The 18,570-nt window shown below is 39.8% G+C and overlaps 1 protein-coding gene and 1 long non-coding RNA gene across 2 annotated transcripts; both read right to left on the bottom strand.

The window, feature by feature from the left end:
- Positions 1 to 371: 371 nt before the first annotated feature.
- Positions 372 to 1,498, bottom strand: MOS (MOS proto-oncogene, serine/threonine kinase). The gene has a single exon (XM_004435757.2). It carries the CDS (start codon positions 1,496 to 1,498, stop codon positions 449 to 451), a length of 1,050 nt encoding a protein of 349 aa, XP_004435814.2. The 3' UTR covers positions 372 to 448.
- Positions 1,499 to 4,341: 2,843 nt separating this feature from the next.
- LOC147913052 (uncharacterized) lies at positions 4,342 to 17,119 on the bottom strand. Its single transcript, XR_015549255.1, has 4 exons — positions 17,066 to 17,119; positions 14,276 to 14,421; positions 6,115 to 6,169; positions 4,342 to 4,560 (listed from the first exon to the last, which is right to left on the bottom strand). It is a non-coding gene; the product is annotated as an uncharacterized LOC147913052 (long non-coding RNA).
- Positions 17,120 to 18,570: the final 1,451 nt, after the last annotated feature.

The following is an 18,570-nucleotide window of genomic DNA, read 5'->3' as shown; positions in this document are numbered from 1 at the left end:
CCCGTCAGAATGGCTATAATTAACAAGACAGAAAACAATATGTGTTGGAGAGGATGTCAGTTTAAATTTAGGTGATAGGTATGGAGCATATTATTTTAATTTATAGAAAGTTTTGGCATTTTACAATTCAGTTCTGTTTTAGACAAATGGGTTTTATCAAAAACAAATTTGAATAAATGTAATACTATGAAACTGTTTAAGTAAGCACACTAGCTATGAAAGCAAAGCAGGTAACTCTATAAAGCGATAAGGTTAGTTACTAATGGTACTAAGATGACACTAGATTTGTAGCTCTGCTATTTGTCTTAGAAAAAGCATTTGAGAATAGAGGAGTTTTTAGTAACTTTATTTTCTATAAATCCATCCTACAAATATTTTTTTCTGCACCTTCACTTCTTTAAAATGAATAGAAACAAAGACAAAAGGTTATCTCCATACAGGTTTTGAGTCAGGCAAATTCACCTTTTAAGGAGTTCAGCTCAACCAGGAGAAGTTCTGCGCTTGGCCGCTGAGCAGCACTGGCCCTCCAGCAGCTCTGGATCATCTTCTCGAGTCTTCTCCCAAGAATGGAGTCAGTGAAGACTGCTGCCGAGAGAGACGGCCGCAGGTCATAGGCCACTACAGCATACAGCACGTACTGACGCTCCCCTGAGTAAGGCGTCTCCTTGGTCGTCATCTGCCAGAGAGTGATGGCAAAGGAATAGATGTCAGCTTTGGGCGTCGGGGCCTCTCCTTTCAGGAGCTCCGGGGCTCGGTGGGTGTACGTGCCGCCCAGGTGCTGAGGAGGAGTCTGGCGGCACAGCACATCTTCCAGCTTCTCGGAGCAACCGAAGTCACCAATTTTGCAGACATCCTGCTCACTGATCAAAATGTTAGCCGGCTTCAGGTCCAAGTGCACAATGCTTTGCGAGTGAAGGAAAGTCAGGCCGTTCACAACATCTAGGGAATACTTCAGACACCTGGCCAAATTGAATTGCTCTCCGGCACCGCAGTGAGGTTCGGCCTTCTGGTCCTCAGGGCAGCTGGTAGCACCGTATATGACTTGGTGTAAAGTGACATTGCCACCAAACTCCATGATTATGCTGCCTAGACTATCAGAGCCCGCAGGCGTGCGCGTGCTGGCAGCCACGACCCGCACGATGTTGTCATGGCGAAGCCTTGCTATGTTGAGCTCAGCCCAGAAGCTGCGCCGGGATGCCAGTCGGTTCTTGGTGCACTTGTTCACTTGCTTGATGGCCACCGGGACCCCATGATAAGTCGCCTTGTACACCGAGCCAAACCCCCCAGCTCCCAACCTCTGCAGGAAGCACACCTGTTCCCAGTCAATGGAGCACCAGGCCAGCCGGCGTGGCAGCCGGGGGGCCCTGGGAGGGGAGCCGCCCAGGGAGAGCTTCCCCGCCCCCCCCGGGAGCTGGGACGGGCTGCTGCAGGGCCGCGAGTCCACCGAGGGCGAGAACTCGCCCGGGAGGTAAGGGCGCCGCGGCAGGGGCGAGGGCATCGCCCCTCAAAGGGCACCCCAGAGTGGCTCAGGGAAGGGAAAAGAAAAGAAAAAGCCTCGCGAGTTGGAAAGCATGACTGACCGACTACTCCTGTGCTCCACCCCAGCGTTTTTCTCCTCTCCCTTCATCTGCCCCAAATGAGCCACATCTGTGCTGTCCTCAGCGCGGGTTTTAGTCAGATGGGGGAAACAATCTGAACGAAGCACAACCACTCCTTTCAGATGAAAGCATTTCCCTTCAACACTTACAGTGAATTCTTATAAAAACAAGCTCTCGGGAAGGGTTCACCAGATAAACAGCACTGAGCTGCCCCGGGACTCAGCCTTCTACACTATGTCTTTAATTATTATTAAATAGGCTTTTTTCAAGTCTCAGCCGCTGAGCATCAGTCCTCAGACTAAAGAGAATACAATAGCACAAGGAAATTATTTCACACTTCGCAGGCTATAATGGTGGTCAGTGTTATTCTCCAGCTGCATTAAATCGCTTCCAGCAGTTAATGGCAGAAAGAGTTGAAATACGAACAGCTGACATTTGTTTAACCGATTACAGGGATAATTAGGTGCAACATTCATATATGGATAAAAAATTGTAACCTTAAAGTAATCGATCCAAATAGAATCACTGATACAGGTCAAAACATACATCTCCTAAGTTCGTCAGGGGAAAGGAAAATTCTCTGACACTCCATTCAGCTTATATAGCAAATTAGCAAGACTTCTTAGCAACATGTCGACTTCCTAACAATCCTTCCGCTCCATGGCAGTTCGGCCCACCCAGCAAGCTCACTTGCAAGAGAGATTCTAGACTTCCGGCAATTGAGTTACAGAAGTTTTGAAACCGACTTGGGGGAGAAAGAAAGAACAAAAATGACTCAGAGCCACGATCAGAGCTTCAAATGATAATAAATATGAGAGAATCCTAGGAGAGGAAAAATCTGAAGAAATAAAAATGGCACAGAATCTCTAGTGCCTGTATATAATGTGGAAAACCAGATGTTGAAATTAAATTCAGGGTCTTGCTGTCCAACTGTAAGTTCTTCCTTTCTAATTTTTATAATAAAAAACTAATTTTCATTCCATATCTTTGGAAAAAAGACTGACAATATTACCCTTCATTGAAAAACACAGGAAAATGTTAAGATCCACATTCAAAAAAATCAAATGATTCTAAAATCAAAAGTTCTATTCTGACTTGCTGTACTTAGGTGATGTGTAACCACATTCTTATGATGATAGGTCTATGCTTCTGAAGTATATTGGTTCTAACAAGATACGTTAATAAACACAAGCCATTTACGTAAGCCATTTGAAGTCTATTGAGCCCCGGGATAGGATTTCTATTCTATACTACCATCTGCCTCAGTATGTGATATTGTGTATAATATGTAACTATTTGAGCCTCAATCTCTCCATTTAAGAAATTAGGATAATAATTATTAAATTTATTTCAGAATAAAAGTTGGGGAGCCTTGTCCAGATTAACAGCAGCAAAAATCTAAAAACTGTAAACTATGAAATTTTTTAGTAGAAATGCAGTTGTATGCAGTTGTACAAACCCCAATTAGGATGACAGTGAATAGAGTAAAATAAGAAAGTAATAAAATTATATTCTATAACAAGCCTATATTGCAAAATGTATTCAATAGCCATTATAGAATTCTGATTAGGGATCTGAAACTGCTCTATGGTATGAGGAGTGCTGTGAATGTTAGTGGAGTAAGAGCAACAGACTGCCTTAACCTCGTCGGTATTACACGTAACGCAAAATGATGTCACTTGTCATATAATCTTTATTTTTAAGATAACAGCATAAACAACTCACTTTTCGAAGCTTGATTTTATTATTTACAAAAAATATAAGGTATTAAAAACCATGTGGTACTCTCTACATTCACAAACCCCAAGTTCATTAGATCTGTCATCTGCAACCTGCCCAAGAATATTTCATTGAACATCCATTTTCAAACAGCCTCTGGGGCCAGATGGCCTGGGTTTCTTACTGTCGCCCAGTTTCCTCATCTGCAAGAGGAGGAAAATATGTCTATCTCAGGACTGTTGTGAGGATCAACAGAGTTTCAAATACTTAGATCAAAGCCTGATAAGTAACACCAAAATGCTAATTATTACTCATGAAACTCATAAAAAACAATGTATATGGGTTTATACCAATAAGAAACAGATGTTAGTGTTGGTTTAAAATGTACCCTTCCAGATGTGAGGTAAATCATTTCATCATAAGCTAAACCAACTTAAAGTTTGAGTCTTCTCCTGCACTCAGATTTTGAGGTTCGATATAAGAGCACGTTGCCTTATTGTCATGTGCCCAAAATGCGGAGGGTTAACATTAATCTGATGAAATGCAATAACCTTGTCATCCCCGAATAAAGTCCAAGAATAAAATTTGTTGACAACAGGGTAGGCACGATCTACCCTAAAGCAGCAAACGAAACAAAGGAGAGGCAGTCGAGTCTACGTGCACCTACTGAGGGGCGAAAGGCTTCCAGGTTCTTAGAGGAAAGGTTGTACGTTTTCTGCTTTCCTTGGCAGCCTGACCGGTAGGAGATGCTTCAGCGTCAGGCAAACAGCAGCATATTTATCACAAGTCGTGACAACAGAGGCCAGAACTAAGGGCTCCTTTGGTTTCAACCACAGAGACGGCGGCGCACTGCTTGCGGGAGGGGATCTCGCGGTGCACGCGGCAGGCGGGCTTGCCGACTGCAGCAGGGCGGACGCGGCGCCCGGGGCTCGGGAGGGCCTTTCCCTGCCCGACTCCCGAGGCCCGGGGAGTCGAGCGGCTCCTGCAGGCGGCACGGCCGCCGCCTCCGCCTCCCCGGCACGAGGCGCGGCTGCGCGAGGCCTCGGCCGCGCAGTCGGCGCGCAGCTCCTCGGGGCCGGAGCGCGGCGGCGCGGCCGCGGCTGCCCGGGGGCCGAGAAGCACGTGGACGGGCTGTGACCGCCCCCCCGGCGATCTGCTGCCCAAGGTCAAATGTGCGCCACGCTGCTTTGTTTCCTTGCCTTGTTGCGTACACAGAATTTCATTTTCATCATCACGTAACCGTCTGGAAGACATTTTTAAAAGGCCGTTAGACGCACTGTCGTACCAACTACGCACAAAACCGCACAGATGACGACCACGTCGAACGGCGCCGCCCATGTCTGCGCATGCGCACCGAGTGACCGCGGCGTCACGGCGGGGGACCGTTTCCCAGCCGTCTCAGGTTACAACGCAACTTCAGGATGTTAAAATGCGAAGGGGGTAGGCTTACGGGAGTCGTCGAAGTGTTGTATTACTATTTACAAGCGTGAATTAAGGTCGAAAATTCACTTTTGCTTTTTTTAGATTTAAAAAACTAATAAAAATACATGTGCTTTAATAAAATATAAAGATTATAGAGTCAAACTTGAAAAACATTTTAACTTTTGTTTTACTTAAGTGGGATTATACTATTGATATTATTTTGAAATTTGAATTTTACATTTAGCAATATATCATGGACTTGTTTCCATGTCAGTACAGTACATACAGAGCTACTTCAGTTTTTTTTTTTAACATCCTACAGTCAGAGACCAAATTTTGTGGGGCCTAAAGCTTATACAAATTGAGGGACCCTCTTTAAGAAAAAGATTTAAAAATTAGATATGGAAGTGAATACTTTTTAGATGAGAAATCACAACAAAATACAAATTTTAAAAAGCTGACAACACAGACATCACAAAATCCAGAGAAATAACATAATTTTATTAATGAATAACACCTGACACACCTATGTATTATTTTCCCCTACATTTTGGGGAGATATACTTTTTTAGTACTTCTCCATATGAAAAAAATTCCATCAAAATTTGATCTCGAGTGGAACTTCGATTACTATCAGCATAAGCATCTCTTTTACTATCATGAGTTTACTTTATGGAAATTAAACCAATCCGAAATTTCAAGGGTATAGAGCACTTGGGGGAGGTTGCTTATAATTAATTCTATTCGATGTCAGCCAAACATCCAACATACTTACCCCACAGAATGAGATGACGTGTTTTGATCTGGTGACAAAGGCAAGTCAAAACGGCCAATTCTCTAATATATTTGGTTGAATATTTTATTTTTGTTGAAATATATGGGTCTGCACATCATTTCTCTGTGAAAACTTTGTATGATCGCCAGATTTTTACTATTATCATTTACACATTTTGTTAACACAAAGATTAAAGAATCTCTGTTTGCACTGGGCATCCGTCATCCCTTGGTTAGTAATGAGATACTGACTGTCTTGGCCAAAATTATATGTGGAGAGAATGAGGTAATTTTATATATATATTTCAATTCATGAATGCAATTTTGGCCAATAGTAATATTTATCACCTAGTATATTTTTTGTTTAAAAAACTGCCTTCTTAAAACACAGTATAAGAAAACACAATATAAGAAATACAGTATAAGAAAAGAAGTAAATATTTCTTTTATAAAATAAATATGTAGGGGTTATGTGATTATGATACAGCCTCTCATTTTTATAAGAAAGATGTAGGACCATAGCAGGAGGTTTAACATAGTGGTGAAGTGCCTGGACTCTGGAGCAGTCGGCCTGGATTCCAGTCCTGGAACTAATACTTACCAGCTGGGTGATCTTGAGTAGTCACTTCACCTGTCTGTACTTCGTTTCTTTTCATCTATAAAATATAAATATTGAAAATGCCCTGCTTCTTATCTGAATAGCAGTTAGAACCTGGACATACTAAGTACTCAGTAAGTGTGTTTTGATTAAAATATAAACTAATCAATAACTTTACCAGCTAAAAATTAAAAATGGCCCTAGAAATTTACAAGAACCATTTAAATTCATAATGCTCCTTTAAAAAACAAATATCATTAAAACTGAAATCATGTCAAAAATTTGTATTTCTATTGCATACATACATACAGTAAGCCTTTACATACAGTAAGTTGCATACATACATACAGTAAGCCTTTTTTTTTTAAACCACATCGTTCAGCGCTAGCTATCAAAAGCTGGAATTTGATGAAATATGAGGCTAAAAGTACATGGACAAAGATGCAGGTAATATCCAGATATTACCCACATTGTTCCCAATCCTGAACCTCAGATGGTAAGACTGTTGAGTCGTCTGGACGGGCGTGCGTTCCAGAGCTGATTTTTCTTAAAGAGGAATTGAAAGAGAGATCAAGAGTCTGGACCACAGCTTCGACCAAGCTCCTGCCAGAAGTCCCTTCCAGAAAAGGGAGAGTGTGTGTACTGACCATCTCAAGATTTGGACCCACGGTAAAAGTCCATGGGGTTTCTTTAGTATACACTAAGTTCTCCCTAATCTGTCATCCTGAGTATTAAATACTTCTTATCAATTTAATGAGTTAATGAATGTGATGAACCTCATTATTTTATAGTGATTCAAATACGATACATAGTAATATCTTAATTAAAAATGACCAATCTAAACAAATTATTGAATTATACATTTTTTTTTGGTGTGAGGAGGACTAGCCCTGAGCTAACATCTGATGCCAATCCTCCCGGTTTTTCTGGAGGAAGATTGGCCCTAGGCTAACATCCAGGCCCATCCTCCTATACTTTATGTGGGACGCCGCCACAGCATGGGTTAGCAAGTGGTGCGTCCGTGCCCGCCTGGATCCGAACCTGTGAAGCCCCTGCTGCCGCAGTGGAGCACGCGCACCTAACGGCTTGCGCCACCGGGCCGGCCCCTGAATTATACATTGTAAATTAGAGGTACAGGCCATCACTCTAATAGGCCAAATTCTCTTACATGTTATGAGTGTGTAAAATCTGAAATATGCACAGATTCCCTCTTCACAGATACCAACACTATGGATCTCATGGCTCATGTCCCTGGATGGAACCTGCACGTATTACCTGCTGCTTCTTTCCATTCACGGAGGTGGTTGCTCTCATCTGGGCTGATCATTCGGATTTTGCATTTTGACTCAAGTTATATAAATATATTTTTACTTCTGTAATGTTTAACTTCTAACCTCTCTACCTTTAACTTGGCAGGCTTGGAAGACATATGCAAATGCCTTTCAACCTGGCTTTAAAGACTTTTGAGCTTAATGGTATCTTGAAATTTTTTCATGTTCTTAAGACCATAAAATGCTCATGGATATTTGAAATTGTATCTGATTGAAATTTGGCCATCCTGAATGACTTTGTCCAACTTATGGTCACAACTTATGGGATCATTCTACGGGCATCCTCTCTTAAGCCAGAAAATGCTTTTCAATTATGTATTTAATATTTACTAAATTCTATATTTTTCAATGATAAAGTAAATCAAAATAACAGCATGTTGGAATAAAGGATTTAGAAGTAATATAGGCCAATTCACCATCTTTAATCAACTTTATGCTATTTTTTCTTCTGTGTATCATTATGGACTCATGGCTTTTCATAGATTCAATGTGATTTAACCATTTGCAGTAATTATTGTCTTTTATTGCTCAAATTGGTGCACCCCAGGGGGTTAGAGCACTTGTGTTCTTTTGACACAGTGCCATTAATCTGAATTATTTCCGGGTACAGCAAGTTGCCCCGGGCCCATAACCTCCCTTACCCGAATCAGCCATTGCTCCAGGGTATCCTGGAAAGCTAGCATTACAAATCTAACAATGAAGTTTACGCATTAGGTTCATTCTCTTAGGCCCTTGTTCCTAGCTCATTTTAGCTGACAGAATTGAAAAACATATATTTGTTTTTTCCACTTAATCACATGAGTTCAGGGGCCGGCCCAGTGGCGCAGCGATTAAGTGCTCATGCTGCACTGCGGCTGCCCCAGGGTTGGATGGTTCAGATCCTGGCGCGCACCAACGCACCGCTCATCAAGCCATGCTGTGGCGGTGTCCCATATAAAGTAGAGGAAGATGGGCACGGATGTTAGCCCAGGGGCAGTCTTCCTCAGTAAAAACGAGGAGGATTGGCATCGGATGTTAGCTCAGGGCTGGTCTTCCTCACAAAAAAAAAAGAACATGGGTTCATATTGATATTTCTAATTCAATTCTAACATTATGGTTCCTAATTAAAACATTTTGATTTTATAATTTCCCTCCCCTTTCTCTTATACTTAAAATCTTGATTCCAAACGAAATTATTATAATTACTTATGTTATCTGACAAAATTATTAAATAAAGGTTAAGATTTTTGCAGTTATTTTTATCCATATACTGAATGCCACTAAGGATGTGTAATCAAATTATTTTCTTGTAGAGTCATTCATAATAACTCATTCTGTGAGGCTTTGCAATTACATATATCATGTATGATTAGTTTAATTTGTTTTCAATTCTGTGAAGTTATCAGCATAACTAGCTGGCAGTTTTCTTAGAAGGTGGTGTCTTTCAGCCAAGAGGTTTTTTTCTTGTGTGATATTCAAACCCTGGAAGATGGTAGAAAACAGCTCTCAGAGGCTACCTCATGAGATGGCGTGGGGGGGGGGGTAAGGGGAAATCAACCAAATGAATTTCCTAAGTTCTGTATGAAAGTTTCACTCAGCCACTAGCTGGTCCATATGTAATGATCAAATGTTTATGTGCATAAGATTCATATGCACGAGTTCTGGTTGGGCAACCCAATTCTGTCTTCTCTTCAATTTCTGGTAATATCAAACCTACATAGTTTCATGTATTCCATTAATATTTAACTTAGTAAATATTAAATGATATTAAAGCCTTTAAAATGTATTCTCTTTTTTAGCTTCCCTTTATAACATATAACATTTTTCTACCAACTTAATATTATTACATTATACCAAAGTTTACAATCTATAAATCCAAATGATTCTTTAAGTTGGTTTTTTCATAATCCAGTGCCAAAATTTAAAATTTTCCTCCAGGAGGATTGTAAGGTGGTATATAGTATCTTAGAATTCTATATTATTAAGAAAGGATGCCTGCCGGCCCCGTGGCTTAGCGGTGAAGTGCGCGCGCTCTGCTACTGGCGGCCTGGGTTCGGATTCCAGGTGCGCACCGACACACGGCTTGTCCTCAGCCATGCTGAGGCTGCGTCCCACATACAGCAACTAGAAGGATGTGCAACTATGACATACAACTATCTACTGGGGCTTTGGGGAGAAAAAGGGAAAAAAAGGAGGAGGATTGGCAATAGATGTTAGCTCAGGGCCAGTGTTCGTCAGCAAAAAGAAGAGGATTGGCATGGATATTAGCTCAGGGCTGATCTTCCTCACAAAAAAGAAAAAAAAGAAAGGATGCTGTGTTAGTCCAGGTCCTTTGAGGAGCAGACAGCAAGACAGGATTAGACGTGCAAGAGATTTACTAGAGGAACATCTCTTAGGGAAAATAAGGAGGGAGCTGGAGAGCTGTCAGGCCTTGATGCAGGTCTGACCCTTGTGAAGGACAGAGGGAGGAAAAGAAGGTTGGGTAGAAGAGTCTTAGCCTGTAGTGTAGTTCTAAGAAGATTCAACATGGCTGATGAGGAGTCCTCAAGTCCAAGTTGCTCATTAGAGGAATCCCGTGTCTCCTAGGAATGGGCTGGCTTTAGTGTCCCTGTTGCACCCAGTCACTGGCTGGGAGCAGCCCTGGGAAGCGTCGCTTCAGTGCAGACATCATGATGGACCTCAGAGTGCAGCTCTGGGGCCATCCGACGGCCAATAATACTTTCTGCGTTCAGTGATCTGAGAGGCACATTTTCATGCCTACCACAGATACAAATATTACAAGCTTCAAAGATTTTGCCTGAGAGCCTCTCTACTTGAGTCAAACTTCTGATGTCACTTTGTGCCTAATAGTTATTATTATCCTAATTTTTAATTACAGTGTAAAATTCCAATTTTTAAGAAGACTGGATAAGTTATATTTATTTTTCAGCTTAAGACAATGCTTTAAAAAATAGATGTATTTGCTTAAAACCCATTCTTGTAATTTTAGCTTTGTACAAATACAAATATACTTACACACATTCAACCAAAGGAATAAACACAAAGTTGTACATATAACAGAAGCAACAGAACCCCTAGAAACTTCCAAACAGACCCTTCTTGACAATTACAGCACCTCAAGTGCTTTTTGGAAGTAAAGCAATTTTTTAATTGGTAAAAAGAGGATTGCTCACAATTTTATTTGTGTGTCTGGATGGATGGATGGATAGGTAGTATAAAACTGTAAGCAGTTCTCTTTTTATTGATTGAAAAATTGCCCTACTCAATGCCTCTTATTAGGCTAAGACTTTTAAAATATATCTATAAGACTTTTTAATCTATCTATATCTTTATATAATATATAATGTTTCTTCTCAATGCCTCTTATTAGACTAAGACTTTTTAAATTTGAAATATAAATGATTCCTTTCTCACCTGGCCTTCTGCAGTCTAGACTTATCTAAGGAGAGATTTACTTCATTTTCATCTATTCTAAAATACTCAGATGTTCTACTTTTAATGGACAAAAAAAAAATGTCCTAATTTTTTCTAAGGTCTGCCTTCTTAACAGCTTGAGGATTTCAGTGCTAATGCTTTAAGGCTGAATCTTATAAGAGATTAAGAAGCACTTTATAGTGAAGCTCCTGGCATCCCTGGCCCGCAACTTTGGAAATGGAACATCAGGAAGCTTGTTGGAACTCCACACAGGTGATTTTGGGTGATTCTGAAGAAGGAGGAGGAACCCAATTATTAGAAGGTCTTTAGCTCTTGTTGAATGGGGAGGCTAGGGTACAGTCTCAGTGGGTCATACTTGGGCAGGAAATGGAGAGAGAACCTTCTCTCAATATCTTTAATGGGGTTTTGGCTGCTTTCTTGGTAACTGTGTCAGAGGCTCATCTCCTCTTTCCATGCATACCATCAATCAATCTGGTTGGCATGGTGATTTCCCTGGTTTTCCTTTAGATGTTTCAGGATATCATAGTCCCAGGATCCATAAAGGGGAAAGTAAAATTTGGAGTCACCTCCAGTGGACCTATGGCAGATTTTACAGACCATGCACTGTAATGGTGCAGGACTAACTGAGGAAAGCTGGAAATGCCTTCCTGACGTTTGGACATGGTGGTGCCCATGTTTTGTCAGTCTAGCCTAGGGAGGAAAACAGGATATTAAATCCTTTAATTGGCTATTACAGGAAAGATATAAGGGGTATATGTGTGTGTGAGAGAGAGACAAACAGAAGCTAGACAAAAAAGATTTAATTTATGATTCCTACCTGAGACTAGAGGCTGCTGAACTCAGAGCTGAGTACTGGAGTCCAAACATGGCAACCCAGGACAGCAAAGGGCATGTGAGGACGGGACGACAGTGACCAATCCTGCAGCCTCTTTTGCTGAGCTCGGGTTCCCTGTTGCAACAAATTCTGCTGCCTGTGCCAAATTCTTATGGAAATAAAGATCATGGTCTCAAACTTGCAATTAAGACTTCGTCATTTACTACTAATCTGTACACAGAGAGTAGAAATAGAGAAGCATACACATTATCATTGGCTTAACTCCCTGGTCATCTTTGAATCTTTGCTTGAATCTTTGCTTTGAAATGTTGCTTGCTCTTTTAATCACCTTTTTTGGAAATAAATATGAGGAACTTAATTTAGCAACTTCAGCAACCCATTTACTTGGGCAATCCAGAACATTTCAGAGAATTCTTTGTGTATGTGTGCAGGGGTCTCCTAGGGAACAATGAGGTGTGTGGGAAGAGGTACCTGTGTTGTGTGGGAGCTGCGGGGGCCTTTGAGAGGGATGAGTAGGATCTTTAAGGATTCCCTGGAACCTCAACTCAGAATACCAGTGAACACTTACTAAATATATGTTCCCTTTTCACCGAAACATTTGATTTAGGCTTTTGTATTTATTAGATCACTATTGTATAATTTTTAACTATGTCCATGGACCAATCACCTGGAGGTTGATTTGGGGTTTATATATCCCAGCTATCATTGACACATTTTAAAAACCATTAATTTTCCAATTACCAAAAAAGAACAGCTTGGTCCCTTCCACATTTGAGCATTTGAGTGTAATCACATATGACCCAGCTCTTGCTGGTCCATGTCCAGTTATATGACAAGATATAACTTGAGTCCATATTGGTCCCCACATTCATCCCAACCCAAGGAAGTGAGTGGCTACACAATAAAGTGTCCCAGATGACTGCATAGAGGATAGCAGACATTCTGTAACTTGTGCCATTTTTCCACCAGAAGGAGTAGTGTTGAGTTAGCACAACAGCAAGAGTGTTGATCCAGTAGAACCACAAAGTAGAATCGTGGTTCCAACTCTGAACAGCAATAGCTAGAGTCAAAAGAAGCAGGGTCAGGGCAGCATACTAGAAGATATGATATTACTATAAATCTTCATTTTTAATGGCTTTTGGTTTTAGGTTGTATCGGCCCTTGTTCAATTCTATGTTTCCAGAGCTTTTAACTTACACTTCTCTACTGTTGGTTTGTTTCTTGCATAATTAACCAACACTCTGTCCTCCATGTTTGTATCCCCCCTAATCAATATATTATCAATGTAATGGGTAATTATAATATTTGAATCTGGTTTAGCCCATAAGTCTAAATTCCATTGCATTACATTATGACACAAACTGGGGATGGTACACATCAAATTATTATTGCTTGTTAGTGGTGTTACAGGGAGAGAGAAGACTGCATTAGCCTGATTCATAAAGGCTTACAAAAATTAGGGGGATTTAGGATAATCTTTCAATATAGATAGAAAATTAGGCATAGCATCAACACAGCAGGAATAGCCTCATTCAATTTCCTATAATCCACAGTTAACCACTATATTAGTTAAGGTTCTTAGGTTCCAAAAAGCAGTAGAAACCAACTTAAGCAAATGCCAAGAGAAATTTATTGGAAAGATTTTGCAGGATCACAGCCTCAATGGGAGCCTGAAGAACCGTGCTTAGAAGTGGGCAAGAACCAAGGCATTTCTACAGAACTAGGAAGCATGAGCCACTATAGCAGTCTAGGCAGAAAAGTATGGCCAGGATCCCACCACTGGACTGAATGTCTCTCAGTCATTTCTTTAATCTTAGGACAGAGCAGCCCACAGGTGAGTTTTGTTCGATCTTCTATCCTCCTGGTTGTGCCAGCATGGGGAAAGGTAGAACATGGCCCTTTGGCTTCTCTTGTGGGAAGCAGCCACCTGGATATACTATTTAACCAGACCAGGAAACACTGGGGGAGATGTAATTTCTCAAAAAGAAACTGTGTTGTTAGGAAGGACTGGATATTGTGTAACCGAAAGGTGACAAATGTCTTCTACACTCACCAGGGAACCTATCTGGCAAAAACCAGGGAAATAAGGGGGACATGGAAGTGTCAACTACCCTAGTTATGTAATTCCTGTATTCAGCTGTGATGATTTTCAGTCCTCTAAGACCTTGTGCAATTGCACATTTATCGTTTGCTTGTGGTTGTGATAGAGGAATCCAAAGACTCTTGCCTTGCTGTCCTAACAGTTCCTTCCACATGTGCTCTCCACCCAATCTAACTGTTCAAGGATAGTTTCCTTTTTTCAGGACCATGATAAATCAATTTGTCTGCTACTCTTGGGGAGGGGGAAACTATCACAGGGTAATCACGAGGTCTGTCTGGCCCACTTGGCATGTTAGCAACAATTCAGTCATTTTGGACATTCACTTCTCCATAAGTTCCAGTGGGTAAGGGGGTTCTTTTCATTTATGAGGCTCTCCAGGCCTACCTAGTCATCATATTCTCTTTCTTTTAGCCAAAATGATTGGTTCAAGGAGTCTCAGTTTCAGGAGCAATGAAGAAATAGTCCCTTTAGGAGAGTGCTTACCTGAGAAGTGAATGTAGAACAAGGCAGGGCAAAGATTTGGTAAGAGAGATGGATCTTGGTTTGGATCCACTTTTTCTTGAATTCCGTGCCTTCCTCTTGTGTGGTTTATTTTCTTGTTTTGGCAGAATACATCCTCCAGTAACTTCCTGAGAAAGAGTACATGGGAGATAATTTTTTCAGTCCCTAGATATCTGGTAATGTATTTTACTCTGACATTGGATTAATAATTTGGATGGTCCAAATTATATATTGAAATACATTTTCCCTCACAATTTTGAAAGCATAATTTTGTTGAGATGGCCAATGCTTTCTCCTGGGTGCTTTGCATGTAACTAATTTTTGATTTGTGGAAGTTTTTAGGATATTCTCTGAATTAGATATGTATTATTGCATAACAAATTACCCCCAAACTTAGTGGGGTTTATGTCTCAAACGTATTATTGCACAGTTTCTGCGCAGTCAGGAATCTAAGTAAAGTCTAGCTGGGCCCTCTGACTTAGAGGCTCTCAAAACACTGCAATCAAAGTTTCAGCTGGGGCTGCAGTAAAGTTTGTTATAATTAATATAATATTCTTATGCTTTAACAGAATTCTCATCAGAAAGTATGCAATCTAGAAGATAAAAGAACAATCTTTAAACTACTGAAAGAGAAATAATAGGCATCAATCTATTAATCTTTATCTAGCAAAAATATTGCTCAAAAATGAAGATAAAATAGACTTTTTCAGGCAAACAAAAGCAGAGAGAATTTGTTTCCTGGAGACCTGCACTATCAAAAAGTGTTAAAGGAAGTACATTAAGCAAAAGGAAAATGATACCAGATGGAAACCTGGACATATACCAAGGAATAAAGATTATTGAAAATGGTAAATATGTGGCTAAATGTAAAAGATTCTTCTCATTTAAAAAAGTTTCTTTAAAAGACAATTGAATATTTAGGATAATAATAATAATGCTTCATTGTTGTTTAGAACATATGTAGAAGTAGAAAGCATGAAAACAATGACACGAAAAAGAGGAAGGGGAGATGGAAGCATGTTGTAAGATTCACATTCTAGCTGAAGTGATATATTATATGAAGGTAGATTACAATAAGTTAAGGATATATATTGAAACCTTAGAGGAACCACTAAAACAATAAAACAAAGAGGCATAGCTAATAAGCCAATAGAGGAGATTAAAAAAAAATCTTAAAACTTAACCCAAAAGAAGACAGGAAAAAAGGAACAAAATATAGAAATGGCATAGAAAGCAAATAGTAAGATGACAAATTTAAACTCAGTTCTATCAATGGTTAGTGGTTAGTGGTTAATGTAGCAGTTAAGTGAGCATGATCTGCTTTGGTAGCCTGGGTTTGGATCCCAGGCGCAGACCAACACACTGCTTGTCAAGCCATGCTATGGTGGCGTCCCATATAAAGTAGAGGAAGATGGGCATGGATGTTAGCCCAGGGCCAGTCTTCCTCAGCAATAAGAGGAGGATTGGCAGCAGATGTTAGCTCAGGAATAATCTTCCTCACAACAAAAAGGAGGACTGGCAACTTACCAAAAAAAAAAAGTAAATGGTGTGAAAAACTCCAATTAAAAGGTATAGATTGTCAGACTGAATAAAATAGCAAGACCAAACTATATGTTGTCTACAAGAAATCTAGTTTAACTATAAAGATACATATGATATAAAAGGACAAAGATGGAAAACTAAATACTATGTAAGGACTAATGAAAAGCATGCTAGACTGGCTATATTATTAACAGGAAAAAGTAGACTTTTTTTTTTTGTGAGGAGGACTAGCCTTGAGCTAACATCTGATGCCAATCCTCCCCTTTTTTCTTGAGGAAGACTAGCCCTGGGCTAACATCTGTGCCCATCTTCCTCTACTTTATATGGGACGCTGCCGCAGCATGGCTTAGCAAGCAGTGCATCAGTGTGCACCCGGGATCCGAGCTTGTGAATCCCAGGCCGCCGAAGCAGAGCACGCACACTTAACCGCTGCGCCACCAGGCGGCCCCAAAAACTAGACTTTAAAATAAGGAATTATAAACAGAAATTAAGAAGGACACTTCAAAATGGTAAAGGAATCAAGAGAACATAATAATTCCAAATGACTATGATAGAGCTTCAAAATTAACAAAGCAAAAAAGACAAAACTGACAGAAACAGACTATCCATAATTGTAGTTGAAGAGATCAGCAATCTTCTCAGTGATTGATAAAACAAATAGACAAAAAGTTGTCAAGTGTACAGAACGGACCAGCACTCTTGTATTAGTCAGAGTTCTCCAGAGAAACAGAACCAACAGGATGTCTGTCTGTCTATCTACCTGTCTGTCTGTCTATCTACCTACCTATTTGTCTATCTATCTATCTATCTATCTATCTATCTATCTATCTATCTATCTATCATCTATCTACCTCTCTGTCTGTCTGTCCATCTATCTGTCTGTCTGTCTGTCTAGGAAGCTTGGCAAGTCCAAAATCTTCAGGATAGGTTGGCTGGCTGAAGACCCAGGGAAGAGTTGCTGTTCGAGTCCAAAGACCATCTGTTGGAAGAATTCCTTCTTGCTTGGAGGAGGTCAATCTTTGTTCTCTTCAGGCCTTCAACTGACTGGACAAGGCTCACCCACATTATGGAGGGTAATCTGCTTCATTCAAAGTCTATCAACTTAAATGTTAATCTCATTCAAAAAATACCTCACAGGGGCCAGCCTGGTGGCGTAGTGGTTAAGTTCACACATTCCGCTTCAGTGGCCCGGGGTTCGCCGGTTCGGATCCTGGGCGCAGATCTACTCACCGCTCATGAAGCCATGCTGAGGCGGCGTCCGACATAGAAGAACTAGAAGGACCTACAATTAGGATATACAACTATGTACTGGGGGCTTTGGGGAGAAAAAAGGAAAAAAAAAGAGGAAAATTGGCAACAGATGTTAGCTCAGGGCCAAACTTCCTCAAAAAAAACCCAATAAAACCTCACAGAAACATCCAGAATAATGTTTGGCCAAATATCTGGGCACCATGGCCCCGCCAAGTTGACACGTAGAATTACCATCAGAATTCTCAACAAAGTTGACCCCAAAACTGCCAAAATACACATTATTTTCAAGTGTGTGTGGAACATTCACCAAAACAAGCCATAAAACACGTCATAAAATAATAAATATAAAAGGATTAATATCACATAGCTTATTTTTTCACATCACAGTGAAGTTAAACTAAAAATCAATAAAAGAAAGATATCTGGAAGATTCCTAAATATTTGGAAATTAAACAACATACTTCTAAATAATCCCTAAGTCCAAAAAGAAATCACAAGGAAATTATAAAATAATTTTACCTGAATGAAAATTAAAACTCAACACATCAGATTTTTTGGTATGCAGCTACTGCTGTGCTTAGAGAAGAAGTTACTGCTTTAAAATGTTTATATTAGAAAAAAAGGTCTAAAATTACTTATCTAACCTTCCATCTTATTGGAAGGAAATAATAAAGAGAAGATTATAAATTAATAAAACAAAAAAATCAATGAAACCAAAAGGGGTTTTATTTTAAAAAATCAGTAAAGTTGATAAACCTGAAGCTAGACTGATCAAGAAAAACAGAGAGTAGACACAAATTACCAGTATTAAGACTGAACAAGGGCATATCACTATGCAGCCTAAAGACCTTAAAAGGATATTAGGGAAATATTTTTAACAAATTTATGCTAATATATTTGACAATTTAAGTAAAATGGACTCATTCCTATAGGAAAAAAAACTACCAAAAATGACTCAAGAAGAAATAAAAAACTTGAATAACCCTATACTTATGAAAGAATTTTTATTTGTAATTAAAGATCTTCCCATAAAGAAAACTCTAGGACCACATGGCTTTACTGATAAATTGTATCAAACATTTAAGGAAAAAAGTAACACCAATCTGACACACAGTCTTTCAGAAAATAGACAAGGAGGAAACATTTTCCAACTCATTTTGAGGACAGAATCATTCTGATACCAAAACCAAACAAAGACATTGCAAAGAAGGCAGAGAAGACTACAGAGCAATGGCTCTTATGAACATAACACAAAATTTCTTAACAAAATATTAGCAAATTAAATTCAACCATATGTAAAAAAGAGACTATAGTATAAAGTGGGGCTTGTCGCAGGAATCTAAGGCTGCTTTAACTTTAAAAGGTCAACCAATATAAGTCACTAAGATACATGAATAAAGCAGACAAACCTGTAGTTATTTTAATAAATGCAAAAAACATGTGGTAACATTTAAACCAATTTATAATAATAAGCCTCAGCAAAC

Source organism: Ceratotherium simum, chromosome 31 (genome assembly GCF_057802395.1).
Source record: "Ceratotherium simum simum isolate JZ-2026a chromosome 31, ASM5780239v1, whole genome shotgun sequence".
NCBI lineage: Eukaryota > Metazoa > Chordata > Mammalia > Perissodactyla > Rhinocerotidae > Ceratotherium > Ceratotherium simum.
The sequence above is the reverse complement of the archived record's forward strand: the minus strand, read 5'-3'. Positions and strand labels throughout refer to the sequence as shown.

Coding starts and splice junctions, on each gene's coding strand:
- MOS (XM_004435757.2), bottom strand. CDS start 1,498: ATGCCCTCGCCCCTGCCGCGGCGCCCTTACCTCCCGGGCGAGTTCTCG.